Source organism: Schistosoma haematobium, chromosome ZW (genome assembly GCF_000699445.3).
Source record: "Schistosoma haematobium chromosome ZW, whole genome shotgun sequence".
NCBI lineage: Eukaryota > Metazoa > Platyhelminthes > Trematoda > Strigeidida > Schistosomatidae > Schistosoma > Schistosoma haematobium.
Window position 1 is genome coordinate 58,097,285 of NC_067195.1, and position 14,012 is coordinate 58,111,296.

At 30.1% G+C, this 14,012-nt stretch overlaps 1 protein-coding gene across 1 annotated transcript in view; it reads left to right on the plus strand.

Annotated features, from left to right (window-relative positions):
* Positions 1-14,012, plus strand: part of FRMD7 (FERM domain-containing protein 7) — a 107,271-nt gene that overhangs the window by 42,365 nt on the left and 50,894 nt on the right. Inside the window, exons 9-12 of the mRNA XM_051211871.1 lie at positions 3,828-3,976; positions 6,893-6,967; positions 8,622-9,627; positions 12,449-12,542. Coding sequence (XP_051071984.1) covers positions 3,828-3,976; positions 6,893-6,967; positions 8,622-9,627; positions 12,449-12,542 — 1,324 coding nt within the window. The remainder of the gene's footprint in view (positions 1-3,827; positions 3,977-6,892; positions 6,968-8,621; positions 9,628-12,448; positions 12,543-14,012) is intronic.

The following is a 14,012-nucleotide window of genomic DNA, read 5'->3' on the forward strand; positions in this document are numbered from 1 at the left end:
CCTTATATTTAGTTAAGAGATTTAGGTGTTATTGTGGCGTTTTAGATTTAGTTAATAATGAAATTTAGCTGTGAAGGAACAAGCGTTCTTTTCAGTCTTATAAGAAGGTATATATTAATTCAATCAACCTTTGTTCAAGCTTCATACAGCAGTGAGGTTCGATGACAGATTATAGTACATTTTTACGTCGATGTCCACTACGATTATAGAAACAATCAAATGTAGGAATAACTTATCGAAAAATAGTCAACCAATCGTATCTTCTCTGTCAAAACTATTACCTTATCTAATAGATAGACAAGAACACACTGAAATTGCATGAATATAATCTACAACAATAGTTTAATAAATATTTCCTTTATATCATTGATTATCAGCCGGAGCCCTAGAAAAAAATGTTTATCAGAGTAGCACACGTTAAAGTGAATTGTCTCGAGTCTTGTACACTTTTGAGATTTTCCAATCAATATTGAATTTTCTAGTTATTAATAGCAGATTTTACTGTTGTAAGCACTCCAAGCCAGGATACTAGATTTTCAGACAGAATGTAATATCTTGAATAACGAAAAGTACTTAAATCATGTATGGTCATTAAAATTTTCACATACCATAAGATTGAAACACCCATAATAATTCCATAGCATATCATGATTGAATTATTCTAAGACAGTATCATATTTAGATAAAACAATTTTGCTTCACATTGTTTGTTTTTGGTTAAACATTAAATCCTTAAGTAGATTTAATTGATAAAAACCGTTAATTTTCTTCGCTTCATTATGAATAAAATCTATAAATTATTCAGTGGCCAAATCATGTTAATTAAGTCATTTAGTTGTATTTAAATGATTGATGTTCTTTATTAGTATTTTTTGTCTCCATTCTTTGTTTAAATCTTTTTGATATTATTCTGCATATTGATCAAACCAATTTGTTAATTACTATTAGACTAATTTACATTCATATACGTTAACAATAGAGAATCGATTGGTTACTTAAACTGTTGAAATAGAAGGGCTTAGAAATGATGATATGAGGGAAAGATACTAAACAGTATAAAATAACGAAATATATAAGGATTTATTCTCCCTTTAATATCCATCACGAAGTTTAGGTATGTGGAAACAAAGACCTATTTTAGTTTATAACTGACCGATCAAATGTTGATATATTTTTTATCGAAGATGCAAAGAATATTACTGAAATGCTCTTATACTTCATTATCTGGTGTATTTGAATTCAGAAAAGCTGTATTATAATTATTTTTGTCTTTTTGTTCAAGTGAATTCGATTCATAGTCTCTAATGTCATATTTAGATATTTTGTGAAGGAGAAGATAAAACTTGTTAATTTTATAGAGATATTAGTTACAGTTATTATAATACTATCCAGCTGCTACACCTAACGAACATTTTGTCTATTGTGGACAAAAAACATTTCCTTGCTTTATTGATTTTAAATCAATCCCTTTGTCGAAAAATTCCATACTCAATGGTATATATATGTATTTATACTTATATATTAATCAAAACTTCAATTCTGTTGTATTCCCTTGCACAGCTTTCATTCATGAGATTAGCATTTGATGTTAATTCATTGTGGTTTGAATTAATCAGAGTTAAAATCGTCTGAAGTTGTATTTCTAGTTATGCTATTAAATACTTAGTGGTTCCTGTGGTACCTTAATACTTCAAGTACTGTTTCTTGTGATGATTTATTTTCCCGCTAATGAGTAAATCTCATACTACGACCGATTAGTCGATCTATTTGCTCAAATATCTCAAATAGTTTTTCTGATTCACGTTATTTTATAGGAATAAATAGTATAAGATAATAACTGTGGATTGAAGGCTAAGTAACGTATTTTTACATAAAGCTGTTTCAAATGTTAACATTTTAAACTAGTTTTTCAAGATTTTTAATTCCTTTTTCGAAGCTAATTGTTTAAAAATAAAATCCGTTTAGATGAGGATATAAGGAACTTAAACTATTGTCTAAATTTATTTATAAGAGTTATCCAGTAATCCTATTGTTAATACTCTTGACTGAATTTTGGTCACTTTTAATTTATATATATGCACTACTCAACAGTTTTAATGAGATAGCCATTTTGTTACAATTTTTATAGAAGGGATAAGTTGTGATTAGCAGTGGGATTCAGGATGCGTATTTTGTCCAATTTGGGTCTCGTCACCTGGATTATTCTGCATCTCAGAGTTTATGTCTTAACCGGCATCCAAACTCAGTACTTTCACTTTGTATGCCACCCGTTTTGTGTTATATACTGCCACCGACCAATACTCACAGACGACTTTAAGTAACCAATACGTAGTAAGAACGAAGGAGACTGATACTTTATACTCGACTGTTTGCCCAATACTAACTAGCTCCGAATGCCGAGTAAGAATTCAAGATCAATGAACACCAGTCCGAGATCGTTATTCTATTTCTGACATTCGTTGTTCATCTACGAGCAGACTAGGCCGCATCACACCACAAAATATGACATAACAATTAAACACGATCAGGCCAAAACGGGTCTGAGAGTAGAAAAGACTGTGAATAACAGATTGGAAATAAATCAAGAATAGTAAATCGTATATTAGTGGATAGTAGGTTAATAGAAAGCTTATGATTAAAAGAATGCATGTACATATATAATTTAGTTACCCAATAATTATGCAACAGGAATATGTATATGTAATGACATAGATAAGTCCTGAGAGTTACTGTCCTTTTATTTACCTACGTAGATACCAAGTCCTGAAAGACAAATAGTACAGATTAAGGTAAATTCGTAACCGTTATGCAAAAAGGTGGCTATTTAGACTCATTAGCTGAGTTTATAGGACGTTGGTGTATAAACCAAAAGGGTACCAAGTTCAAACCTCCTGGTGAACATTAACCCTAAGATGCAGTTGAATCCTGGTGCCAAGTACCATAAAGGATTAAATGCATATCCTGGATTCTACTGGTATTCTCAGTCCATCCCTTCTACAAAACTACTGTTACCTTTTAGCTACATGTTTCATAAAGTGTAATAACTTCAGGATCGATTGCCAAAAACTATAAAGCAAAATTTAAATAGTTAACATTATTAAATATCAGTTAGAGCAAGTCTTGTTATAACTCTATTAGTTAGTCTTTTTGATTGATAACACTGGAAATATAACATAAACAATGTAACAAATTTGGGAACTGCAGTCAACATGAAGCCAATCATTGTTTTCGACGTTGATTTTTCAACTTTTTCGTTAGATATTTGGTGACTCCCGTTTCGTTTAATTACGGTGGGGACTGAGGACTACGTTACACTTCCATAGGTAATAGATCATGCTCCAGCTAGTCCAGATAATATGAATTTCAGTGCATCTCAAATATACTATTTTCTTCATAATTGTACTTAAAGTACTTGTGAAATATTGAATGGACTTGGAAACCAATTATTTTTCACCTGGTAAGTTGGGTGTTCATCTCAGTTAGTAACTCAGTTATTTAATCAGATCAATTTTTTCCTGGATCTGACCGAGTAGGTTTTATGTTCAAACGCATCGTTTGTTTTGGCAGTCTCTGATTGTGATATTGGTGGTGTATGTCCCAATTTCACAGAAAGTATCAACAGTTTCTTTAATACTAAGGATAATTTTTGTTGTTGAGCACCAGTCAATAAGAAACCTAGATTCAGGGTGTCAGCATCTTACCTCTAGTATCAAAATCGATTGCTGTACTTCATTTATTATTGTAGAATCTCTAATCATGTTTATTTGTTCAAAATATTCTAATCTCTCGCTTCCTTTTTTATAACATGAAACGAAATACTCTAACAGGACACAATTGAATTTATATTCGATTCGCGTGACGAATGCAAACAGTTCTGGAAAAAATCGATTGAGCATCATACATTTTTCCGATGTACTTATCCTGATCGTAAACTACAAAGACGTTCGCGTTTAACATCAAGTGGGTCCTCATTTCGGTAAGTTAACATGTACTAATACCCTTTATATAAAAATATTGATAAGGAAGAGTTTTACTTTGAATCGAGTTGTAATTTTCATGAAAGCTAAAATAAATTTGTTACAGAAAAACTTATTATTTAATTTGCTCTTTTCATCTAATATTTTACGATATCATTGTTGGTTTAAAAATTTGGATTCAGTCGAGTTTATTTTGTTTTAAGTAATTCATGTAATTTTGAGAAGTATCTAAGATTTCTTAATGAAGTTATTCGATTAAAGAAATTCTGAAACTCTAAAGTGTTCCGATTGATTCACCTTTGAAACAAAGCCACATACATAATCCCCTCTTGGTATCAAATCCTTTCTATGCTTTCCAATGATTGTGATAGTGAGTATAAACTGATGTAATGATATGTATTTTCTGTTGCTACTCAAAACATGTTGATATTCTACATTTATTTATTGTTTCGCTATTTTGTAATTAAACTACTGGGATAACAGAAGTTTCATGAGTTCTGTTCCATTCTGCAAATTTGGATGCATGAAGAGTGATAATATACATTTTAAGCAATATGAAGTGATCAGGATAACATTTGTTTGAATGTTTAAAGTTTAAACCTGTGTGACTAGTGAAGTTATAAAAAGCTGTGAAAAATTGATCCAGCACTGTAAACCAGATAGTAAGGTTTGGAAGATTAATACCTTAGGATGTGACATTGGTTAATTAAGTCACCGGTACTTTTCAATCAAAATCCAAAGTTTAATTGTTTATTCTGTAGTCATCACCAGATCATTTCAAAGATTATCTACAAGTTAAACAAAATATCCACAAAAATACGATGAATAATAACTATAACTTCACTTGTAAATCAGTCCGACAAGAATTATTTAGGGCTTTTTAATCTAGATAGTCAAGTTTGTTCAGAATTTAAAATTAGCTAACTGACAATCACAGTATATCTCAGATTCACTGAAGCTGTAAATATGAATAAGGGGAAATTGATTCAGACACTTTATGTTATCGAGCTTACGAAGTATTTGAAATTTCTGTGTTCTGTTGCCGGTGACCTTGGTTTAGCACTCTTGAAGACTTTAAAATGCGAATAATTTGATAGTTGATTTTAAGCAAATAAACAGAATTACCCTCTGATTACATTGATGTTTCTACATGGAAACGACAATTTAAAATCTAGAGTTGTATGGTTTTTAAACATATGAAACATACTATGATATAAAATTAATAGAATTTTTGTTTTTACTCACTTTTTTCACTATGAATTGTCAACAAAGTCTAGAATAAAGAGATTGTCTGAATTCTATCATAAAAACCTAGTCTTTAAAAAAAGTATTTCAAATGGATGATTTACCATTCATTGACTTTTAATATCACTATTTACTTCAATTCACTTCCAATAGTACCTTGTAATCTATTCCTCATTTATTGAGGTCAATTTATATCAAATATTTTCCTCATAGTTTTTCTATCCGTTCTATCATTCTATCAAATGACAAAGTAGAAAAAATCCTCTACAAATTCCGGCCCATCGAAATATTTTGATAAGTGCTATTAAATGCAAAAATGCCTGGATAGAGAATATCCTTTAGCTTTATGTAAAATTGGTAAACAAGCTAATATTGAAAAAAAAAAGGTTTTATCAATAATATGTATGGGACATCATCAGTATATTTTTCTCAAAATTCATTAATGTCAGACCATTTTTTAGCTGACGAAGATCATAAAATCATAATACTATTTCACTTAACTGATTAATTGTAAAAAGATTATTAGATTTTACGAAAACTGTCATTCCTACAAGACTGATCAAATCCGTTGTAAGGGCAAATTAATCTTACTGAAAATGTAACAAGGTTACCAAAATTAATTTGAAATATTTTCAATTATTGTTTATTAATTAAGTAAACATTGAATAATGGTAAGATGGATATGGAAGAGACAAATGAATGATAATTATCCATTTGACGAATTTAAACAAACTTAATGAGACACAAGTACATGTCAAAACAACCTAGAAAATTGTAAAATCAGATGAGGAATTATGATTATAGTAAATGACATGGTCGAAAACAGAATTTTATTTGATCATTTGTTTTTATTTTACATGAAGATAAAATGGGTTTCTTTTGTTATTTTCTAAAATGATATACGTTCAAGTGTTTCATAGTTTGTTTTGAAATAGCTGAAATAAAAAACATTTGTCAATTATACTTATAAGCACTATAATTTTTGAATAGCATGTCTCCTTTCTAGAATAAAAATACAATCATATTGTATTTGTATGTCTTCAGTGAATAATTAACTGAAATTTCATAATAAGTAGAAAACGTAATTAAATGGAAAATAGAATCTGAGGGTGCTTCAGTTTAGTTGTATGCTTTGTGGAATAAGAGCTTCTTCGCAACAACCTATGATTATAAAACTGAAAACATTCATTAAAGGTAGTATGGTTCTATAATTCTGTACTAATGTCAGGTTGACCGAATGACAAGATAGAACTAGTAGTAAGGTTTAATCAATAAAACACTATGAAAATTCATTCTAAGCAAAACAATGAGTTTTTGGTATTTGTTTACCATTTAAAATTGTTTTTTAAATAAAATACTCGCAAGTTAATTAACTAAGATTAATTTTGTTAATTCTTTTGGACAATCGACTACATATTAGAAATAAATATCAAGAGCTGACTGGGAAATTATTATTATGGTTAATGTAACCCATTCTTTAGTCTTTCTACCCGGTTTGTGTTATTTTATAAATGGTTGAAATAACATACTTCAAGACATTTAATGTAATCATTATTTTGCTAATATTGTTGTCGGAGAGTCGAAGAAAGCTTACTCTTCTTTGTTAACTGTCACATAGAATTTGTCTCATTTACAGACTACTATAAAGCTTCCTTAATTCACTTTTTAAGATATATGGGACGTACTGAACAGGAATTGCAGGATTACGTGCAAAGAAATTGTGAAAAACGACCTCCATTCGAGAGGTATGGTAGAGAATTTTTTAAATTAAATAAATGAATCATTTATTCATTAATATTATTTCACTAATTTCGTTATTTATAATCGGTTTTTACTAAACGAAGTATAAGTAACTTTTTAAAGCTGATATAAATCTCTGTATTTATGATTTTGTTTAGGTTTACCTAACTAGATCCCATTAGGAAAGTATTGTAAAATCAATAAAGCATGTTCAGAAAAAAATAAAAGCTTTTAGTACTTAGTCTTTATTGAAATCAGCTTTATTTAATTTTTTAGCTTCAACAGAAAATTATTTACTTTAATGGTATCACAATTGCTATGAACTTTGAATATTTTGTATTTCATTGAATAAGTAATTGTAGAGTAGCACTACTGAGGGATATTACACAACTACAAAAGAGTAAAATAGTGCGACAAACAATGCATCAAAGATTAAGAATATTTTCTCATTTTTTATGTAGTTTCCAATTGTTTGTTGGCTGTAAATACTTCTGAATATCTGTTGATCACGATACAAAGCACTGGTATATATTAGTGACTTAAATACTTTTATATGCTATCATAGGTAATAGACGCAATGGTTTATAACAAGTGATTTAAAAAGAAATTAATTGGACAATCGCACAGAATGTCTACTCATGCAGATGTATTATTCTTATCTTCTAGACAAATATTTTTTCTTGTTCCTATAGTGTAAGAAAATTTCCAGCAAATAATTTCCCGCGTAATATAAAAATTACCAATTTTTAAATCAGTAAATAGTTCACCCAATTAACAGTGATCATTACAAGTTATTCCTTGGTTTATCCATATCACGAATCACATGTGAAAACTATTGTATAACGATTTCTTAAAATTTTTTATCAGAATTAAGATGGGAAATATGAACATAAAACAATGAGTTAGATTTTCAGTGTATCTGTTTTTCCTGAAACCAAATGACAAAAAAAGAACTTGTTGTTATAGCTGTTTCCCTAATTATTCCCATACTTCGTGAGTAATACAATTACCAAAACTGTACACTTGAAGGCAGCAAAACATTAGTTCAGTGAGTAGTAATTCAAGTAATAAGACCATGTGTCAAGCAGAGGTCGATAAAAATCAATGAAACTTGTCAAGTAAATGTATATTAATGTCCAAATGAGTCATCAAGCTTGTGAGCAATTATTAATTAAGATAAAAGAAATAAATGAAGAGGTTGGCAAACGCATTTGATCATACATGCTCGTCTATACTAGCAAAAAGGTTAGAAAATATGAGTGAATTATTACGGCCTAAAATAACATTATTTGCTAAATAGTTTAATTCAAGAACTTGACTAATTCGAACATAAATAAGTTTGTGTGAAGGTGAGATTGATGCAAACTGCAATTTTAAGCTTAATTATATTAAAAGCTGGATCAGAACATGGATTATCATCATGTTGGAAACACTCTTCTGTATACCAATCATTGTATGTAGCTTAATGACTCTGTGTTAGCAAATTAACAGGTATTAAATTCAGAAGTTTAGGCAGCTAATGGTACTTCAGATGAAATTATCACTTATATTTAAATTTGTATTGTTTTTAAGCGTTACATACCTAAAATACTGAGATATATTTTAAATCATTACCTGGAAAATTAAAAAAAAACATTATATTTCCATACATTTTTCTAGACCGTCAGCTGCTAAGCATACCAGTTTATCTAAAATAACTGCCCCTGCATATTCTACTAGACGACTGAATTCAGGCTCACTAACATTACGTTCAAGTTCAGCTGACAGACGTAATTTCATGTCAGGTACCATGGGTGGAAGTTTTGCCGGAACATTAGTTACACAACCTGCACTAAAAAGAGCTCAAAGTATGGGTGTTCATGCAATCAGTCGGGATCAACAGGCTGCTGAAAGATCCTCTACAGATATTCGCTTACCAATCACCACACTAGCAACTAGCGGTTATGCCACACTATCTGGAAGTGTTAATGATAGTGGTCGAAGTAGTCATCCAAAAAATATTGAGGATTTAGAGCAGAGTGAAGTAAAAATACTACAGTCAAGTTCACAAAATGAATCAGGACGAAGGATGACTGGTGATTGGAGTGGAGAGAATCAACATAAGCAGTCAGATGAAGGCATTTCTAGTCGTGCATGGAAATCTGAAGCAGGATCGCCCGATCAGAGTGAAGTCACATCACTGTCTAAACTTAATTTAGGAATGGATGCCTTTCTTAGTTCTCGAGATGACCAGATATCTTTTTCTGACCAGCGAAACCATGAAGAATCAAAGGAAACAGGGGAAAATTCTGACAACATACAACTGAGCAAGAAATCTACACAGCTCTTTGATATACTTCAGGATGGTTCAATCAGAGGATATCTATTTTCGTCTTCTCCTTCATTTGACAAAGGCAGTGAACAATTACCAGACTTAAGCAGCTTTCAGCCAACTGAACATCAACTAAATGATTACTCTACATCTCGCTCATTCGATCTGAATCATACATGCGTTTCTAGTTCAGATAACCATCCTAGTTGGTCGCTTTCATTAGCTTCAAAAGTTCTGTCCAGTCAACCAGAATCAATACACCGTTTCGAATTCTCACAACCACCTCCTAAACCTCATCGTACTTCTCAAATTTTAACTACACGTGAAGAGGATAGTTTGAGATCGACTTCTGAAGTAAGCCATTATGTTAAAGTATTTATTTTTGCGTTAACATATGTAAACGACTAAAGTCAAACTGCGAAAAACTAGTTTATACTTTGTGCTAGTGACATTTTTATGGAGCTTATAAAGTTAGTTAACTAAAATTAGTCTCTAGTTTTTTTCAAGTTTTTTTTTAACGGGGTTTCACCACAATACGGTTCACATCATTCTAATTTCATTGTTTTTTATTAGGTCATATATAAATATTTTACTTCACAAGTTTACCCTGGACAACTCACAGTGAAATGCAAATCCTGATTAACCTTTGAAAATAAGACTATTTAATGAGAATATTTGTAATTTTTGGTCATTATTGTACGAAACAATTTATAGGGTGATAAAAATACTTGCCTACATTGAACTGTAAAACTATGAAAATAAAGAACAAACCACTTAATTTACAAAAAGGAATTAGGAGGTTAATGTAAGGGAAATCAACTGTAATACAGTTTATTCTCTTAGTCAATTAAGGTTAGAATGTAAAAGTCTTTTATCTATACAATAGGTATTTTATGGAAGTGAGAAAAGGTACCTGTAAAATGTTGTTGTTTTACTATACTTTTTGTTTATGTTATCAATTTCATGGATGTACTAGAAAGGATATGCAATTACCAGTGAAATTAGATGTGGTTTGAAGTAATTTAGATTAGTAACGAGTAAACAACCAATATTATTATATGAGATAAATATGGCATGTGTGTAATAATGCACAATCGATTATATGAACTGATATAAATTACACATGTAAAATGTTACACATAGTTTAAAACATTTCAGTCAATTAAAGCGTGTCCAGCTGTAGAACGAGTGTTTTCGTAAGTCATTCACTAGTAAACTAAATTTATATTCAATCACAAGACTTGAATTTCGTCTACCGTGCAAGTTGACAGATGAAATGTCAGTATTACTAAAACGTATACTATATAACTGGCTATCACATTAAATGATTGTCACTTTAATTACTGATATTAGTAAGTCACTGAATGTTGTTAATTTAACAATGAGTGCATTTAATTACTTCAAAGTATGGTCCGATTACACATACTGATGATTATTCAAAACAAACGTCTTGACAATTTGAATCTATTTGTAGCTGAATCAATCATGAATCTTAGCACTCGTTCATAAGTCACCTCTTGTAGCTTTACAACTTATTTACAGCATTCTGTTGAGGGATTTTGATCTACTTTATAATATTCAAATGAATTAAAAATTTCCTTCGACACGCTACAATGGTCACCATAATCTCAGAATGTTAATAAATTATCCCGACTTTTAGTCTTATTACATTTCATATTCTACCTATTTTCAAAGATCAATTTTCCAGTTTGTCTTGCGTTCATTCTGAAAACTAACGAATTACGTAATCGTAAATCAATATGCAAATCATAAATCATTTGACAGTTCCCATAAACAGACTATTGTCAAATCAGATTGTATTGATATTGCATGGATAAAAAATGATGGTTTTAGTTTGATTATTGTAAATGAATAAAAATTCATGAAAATCTTTTGTTCGTAATATTTCCTGCTTCAACAAATCATTTTTGAGCTTCCTTTTAGATGAATTAGTTGACAATATTACAATGTCGAAATATTCTTTTTCTGTAACAATGCAACAAAAAATCATTAATACAATTTAAAACATTGTATGTGAAAATTATATTTGAAATAATCTCAGTGATGAAAATTTAAAACGATTCCAACGTTTCGTCCAGCAAACTTGTCTTGACTTCTTCAGGGTGATAATCAAAATCATCAAAGGAACGCTATATAGTTCTTTGATGACTTTGATTATCACTCTGAAGAAGTTCAGACAAGTTTGCTAGACGAAACGTTGGAATTGTTTTAAATTTTCATCACTGAGATTATTTCAAATATAATTTTGACATATAATGACATTTCTATACTCGGCGCCCAATTTTTGTCAAACTATTCGTCCTAATATTGACGAATATTCGTATAAACAATTTAGAACGTATATGTTAGAAACAGTAATGGGTAAATGAAGTTAAATCTTATTAACCAGTTATAACTAGACTTATTTTTTTGGATAGAGAATAATGATGAAGTCCAAAGTCCTCGTTTCGCCATGACCCATGAACTGTCAGGTAGATGTATTGAATCCTAATGTTTATGTCTACAATAAGGCCTGTAAAAGATAATATCCACTAACATATCTTGAATCACATTTTTACATTTGTATGGAAAATTTTATCATTGGTCACTCATTTGTAAGTTACCCAGTTATCAAGAACTACTTATCGAGAGTAAGTGGATACTCAGAAATCACCTTGTGTACAATACTTAAATGTTTTCAAAGTTTCATTTTTGGACTACTATATGACTGAATAGGAAATCGTACTTTCGTCGCCAAAACTTTTCAGCTTGTGTGGATTCCTGTTGAGTTGTTCCTGAGTAATATTAACTTCTATTATCTTTATATTATTACCTATGATCCCCTTATTTATCATCAAGTATTCAGTTCGCTTGAAATTAGGGGAATAAAAAAATAACATCTTTATCGCTTGTCATAAAATTAGAGCAGACATATTACGTGTTTCAAAATACTAGACATTGTGAACACTAACGTCTCATTAAAAATCAAAATCTTTCCAGAGCTACTTAGAATAAATGAGTTTTAGATTTAACATTTTAAAGTACTATTCTCTGTTCATTAACAACTCACTTAAATTTGGATGAAATTTTCTTTTTTTCAATCAGTTAATAAACTTTAATTTAATTCAACGTGATAAATTAGCTTATTTTATCTCTTCTACAATAACCTATATAGTTTGAAAGAAACACAATTATGGAGCCATCATTAGGTGAAATAATTCAACTTCATATGGATAGATCTAATCTTATAAATCCGATTACATCAAGTGGTAAGTAGTTTTGTTCATTTTTTTTGTTATTATATTTCGTCAAGATATATTTCTTTTTTTCACCATTCGTTTATAATTTGAAAGGCATAAGTTGTTTTGGTCTTTTTATTTACTCGGCTTTTGTATCTTCTTAGTATTCAGTTATTTGTTCTTTTCTTTAGTATCAAGTGAATAATCACCAATCATCTCTGAACACTGTGCAGTGGTGGTAGTGTAGTTTAATAATCTTTTAAAGTGCATACCATCCACTAGTTCAGATATTTATTATTCAAAGCAAACTCGTTTTTATCAGACCAGTTGGTAAAAATTTATCATTTGGAGGATATAACTTTTTATTAACGTCACTAGATCCCATACTGGTTTTCATAATAAGTTTTGTACTATGAAATATTATGATAGTCTAAAAGGAAATTAAAGCTACAGTATAATACATGAAAGTTTACAGTAGCTGATGTAACAAACACAATATCATGATTAAGTAACAGTAAAATTAATGTTAAATTATCTCATATGTTCTTTAGTAAACAAGTTTTTGCCTAGTGATAAAACAAAGTATACACTTCTTTTTACGGTATGAATTTATGATAACAAAATTGAAATCACATTATTTGATAAATTCTTTCAAGTTGGTGTTTATATAAGTATTTTGTATAGTTTAAACTCCAATTTTTGTCAGATAAAAGTAATATCATTTTAAAAAAATGAATAATTCATTTGTAACATCCCGATGAGTGGGAAATTGAGTTTCTGAGTAAATGATATAACCAAATTAAACTTTGGTACTAATATCTACAAAATGTAATGTCATTTTCAGAGAAAATTGAAAGCACCAATCACTGAGAAAGCGTTTATATTCATTTCTTGACTTTTTGATGTACTTGGAATCTTTAGGCTTTTAATTTGTATCAGTTGTGACACAGTGTAATTTTCATCCGACTTCACTATGTACTATGAAACTTTCCTGTAATTCATGTTTTCTAACAATTCTCCAACGGATATTACTTAGTAATTAATACGATCTTTGGATGAAGTTTCCATTTCTACATGATAAGTCACCTTACTGAAAAGCCTGAATCGGTTTTATAAGCTCTTTTATTAACTCCAGGTTGAACGTTAACAGTAAGTTGAGGACGAGGGAAAAATGAGAAGCGTGAAAAGAATGCTTTACTCCAAGGTTAGTTTGGGAACAGAAATTCGCGGTTATTTATACTATTTCATATGGCCGTGTGTCTTTGGAAGTCTCTGGAACCATACTAAATATGTTAGCAGCATACGTAAATATCCAGCTTGAAACGTGATACGTGATTCTTTACTTTCTAAATGTTTCGTAAAAGCTATTCAACACTGGTTTGTGATGTTTTCCAGAGTTTTCAGGGCCCCTCTGAACTTTTCCGAGGAATAGTTTGGACCTGCGCAACACCTTTCTTCTAAAAAATAAGACTTCTTAAGATGCAATTATTATTCACACAA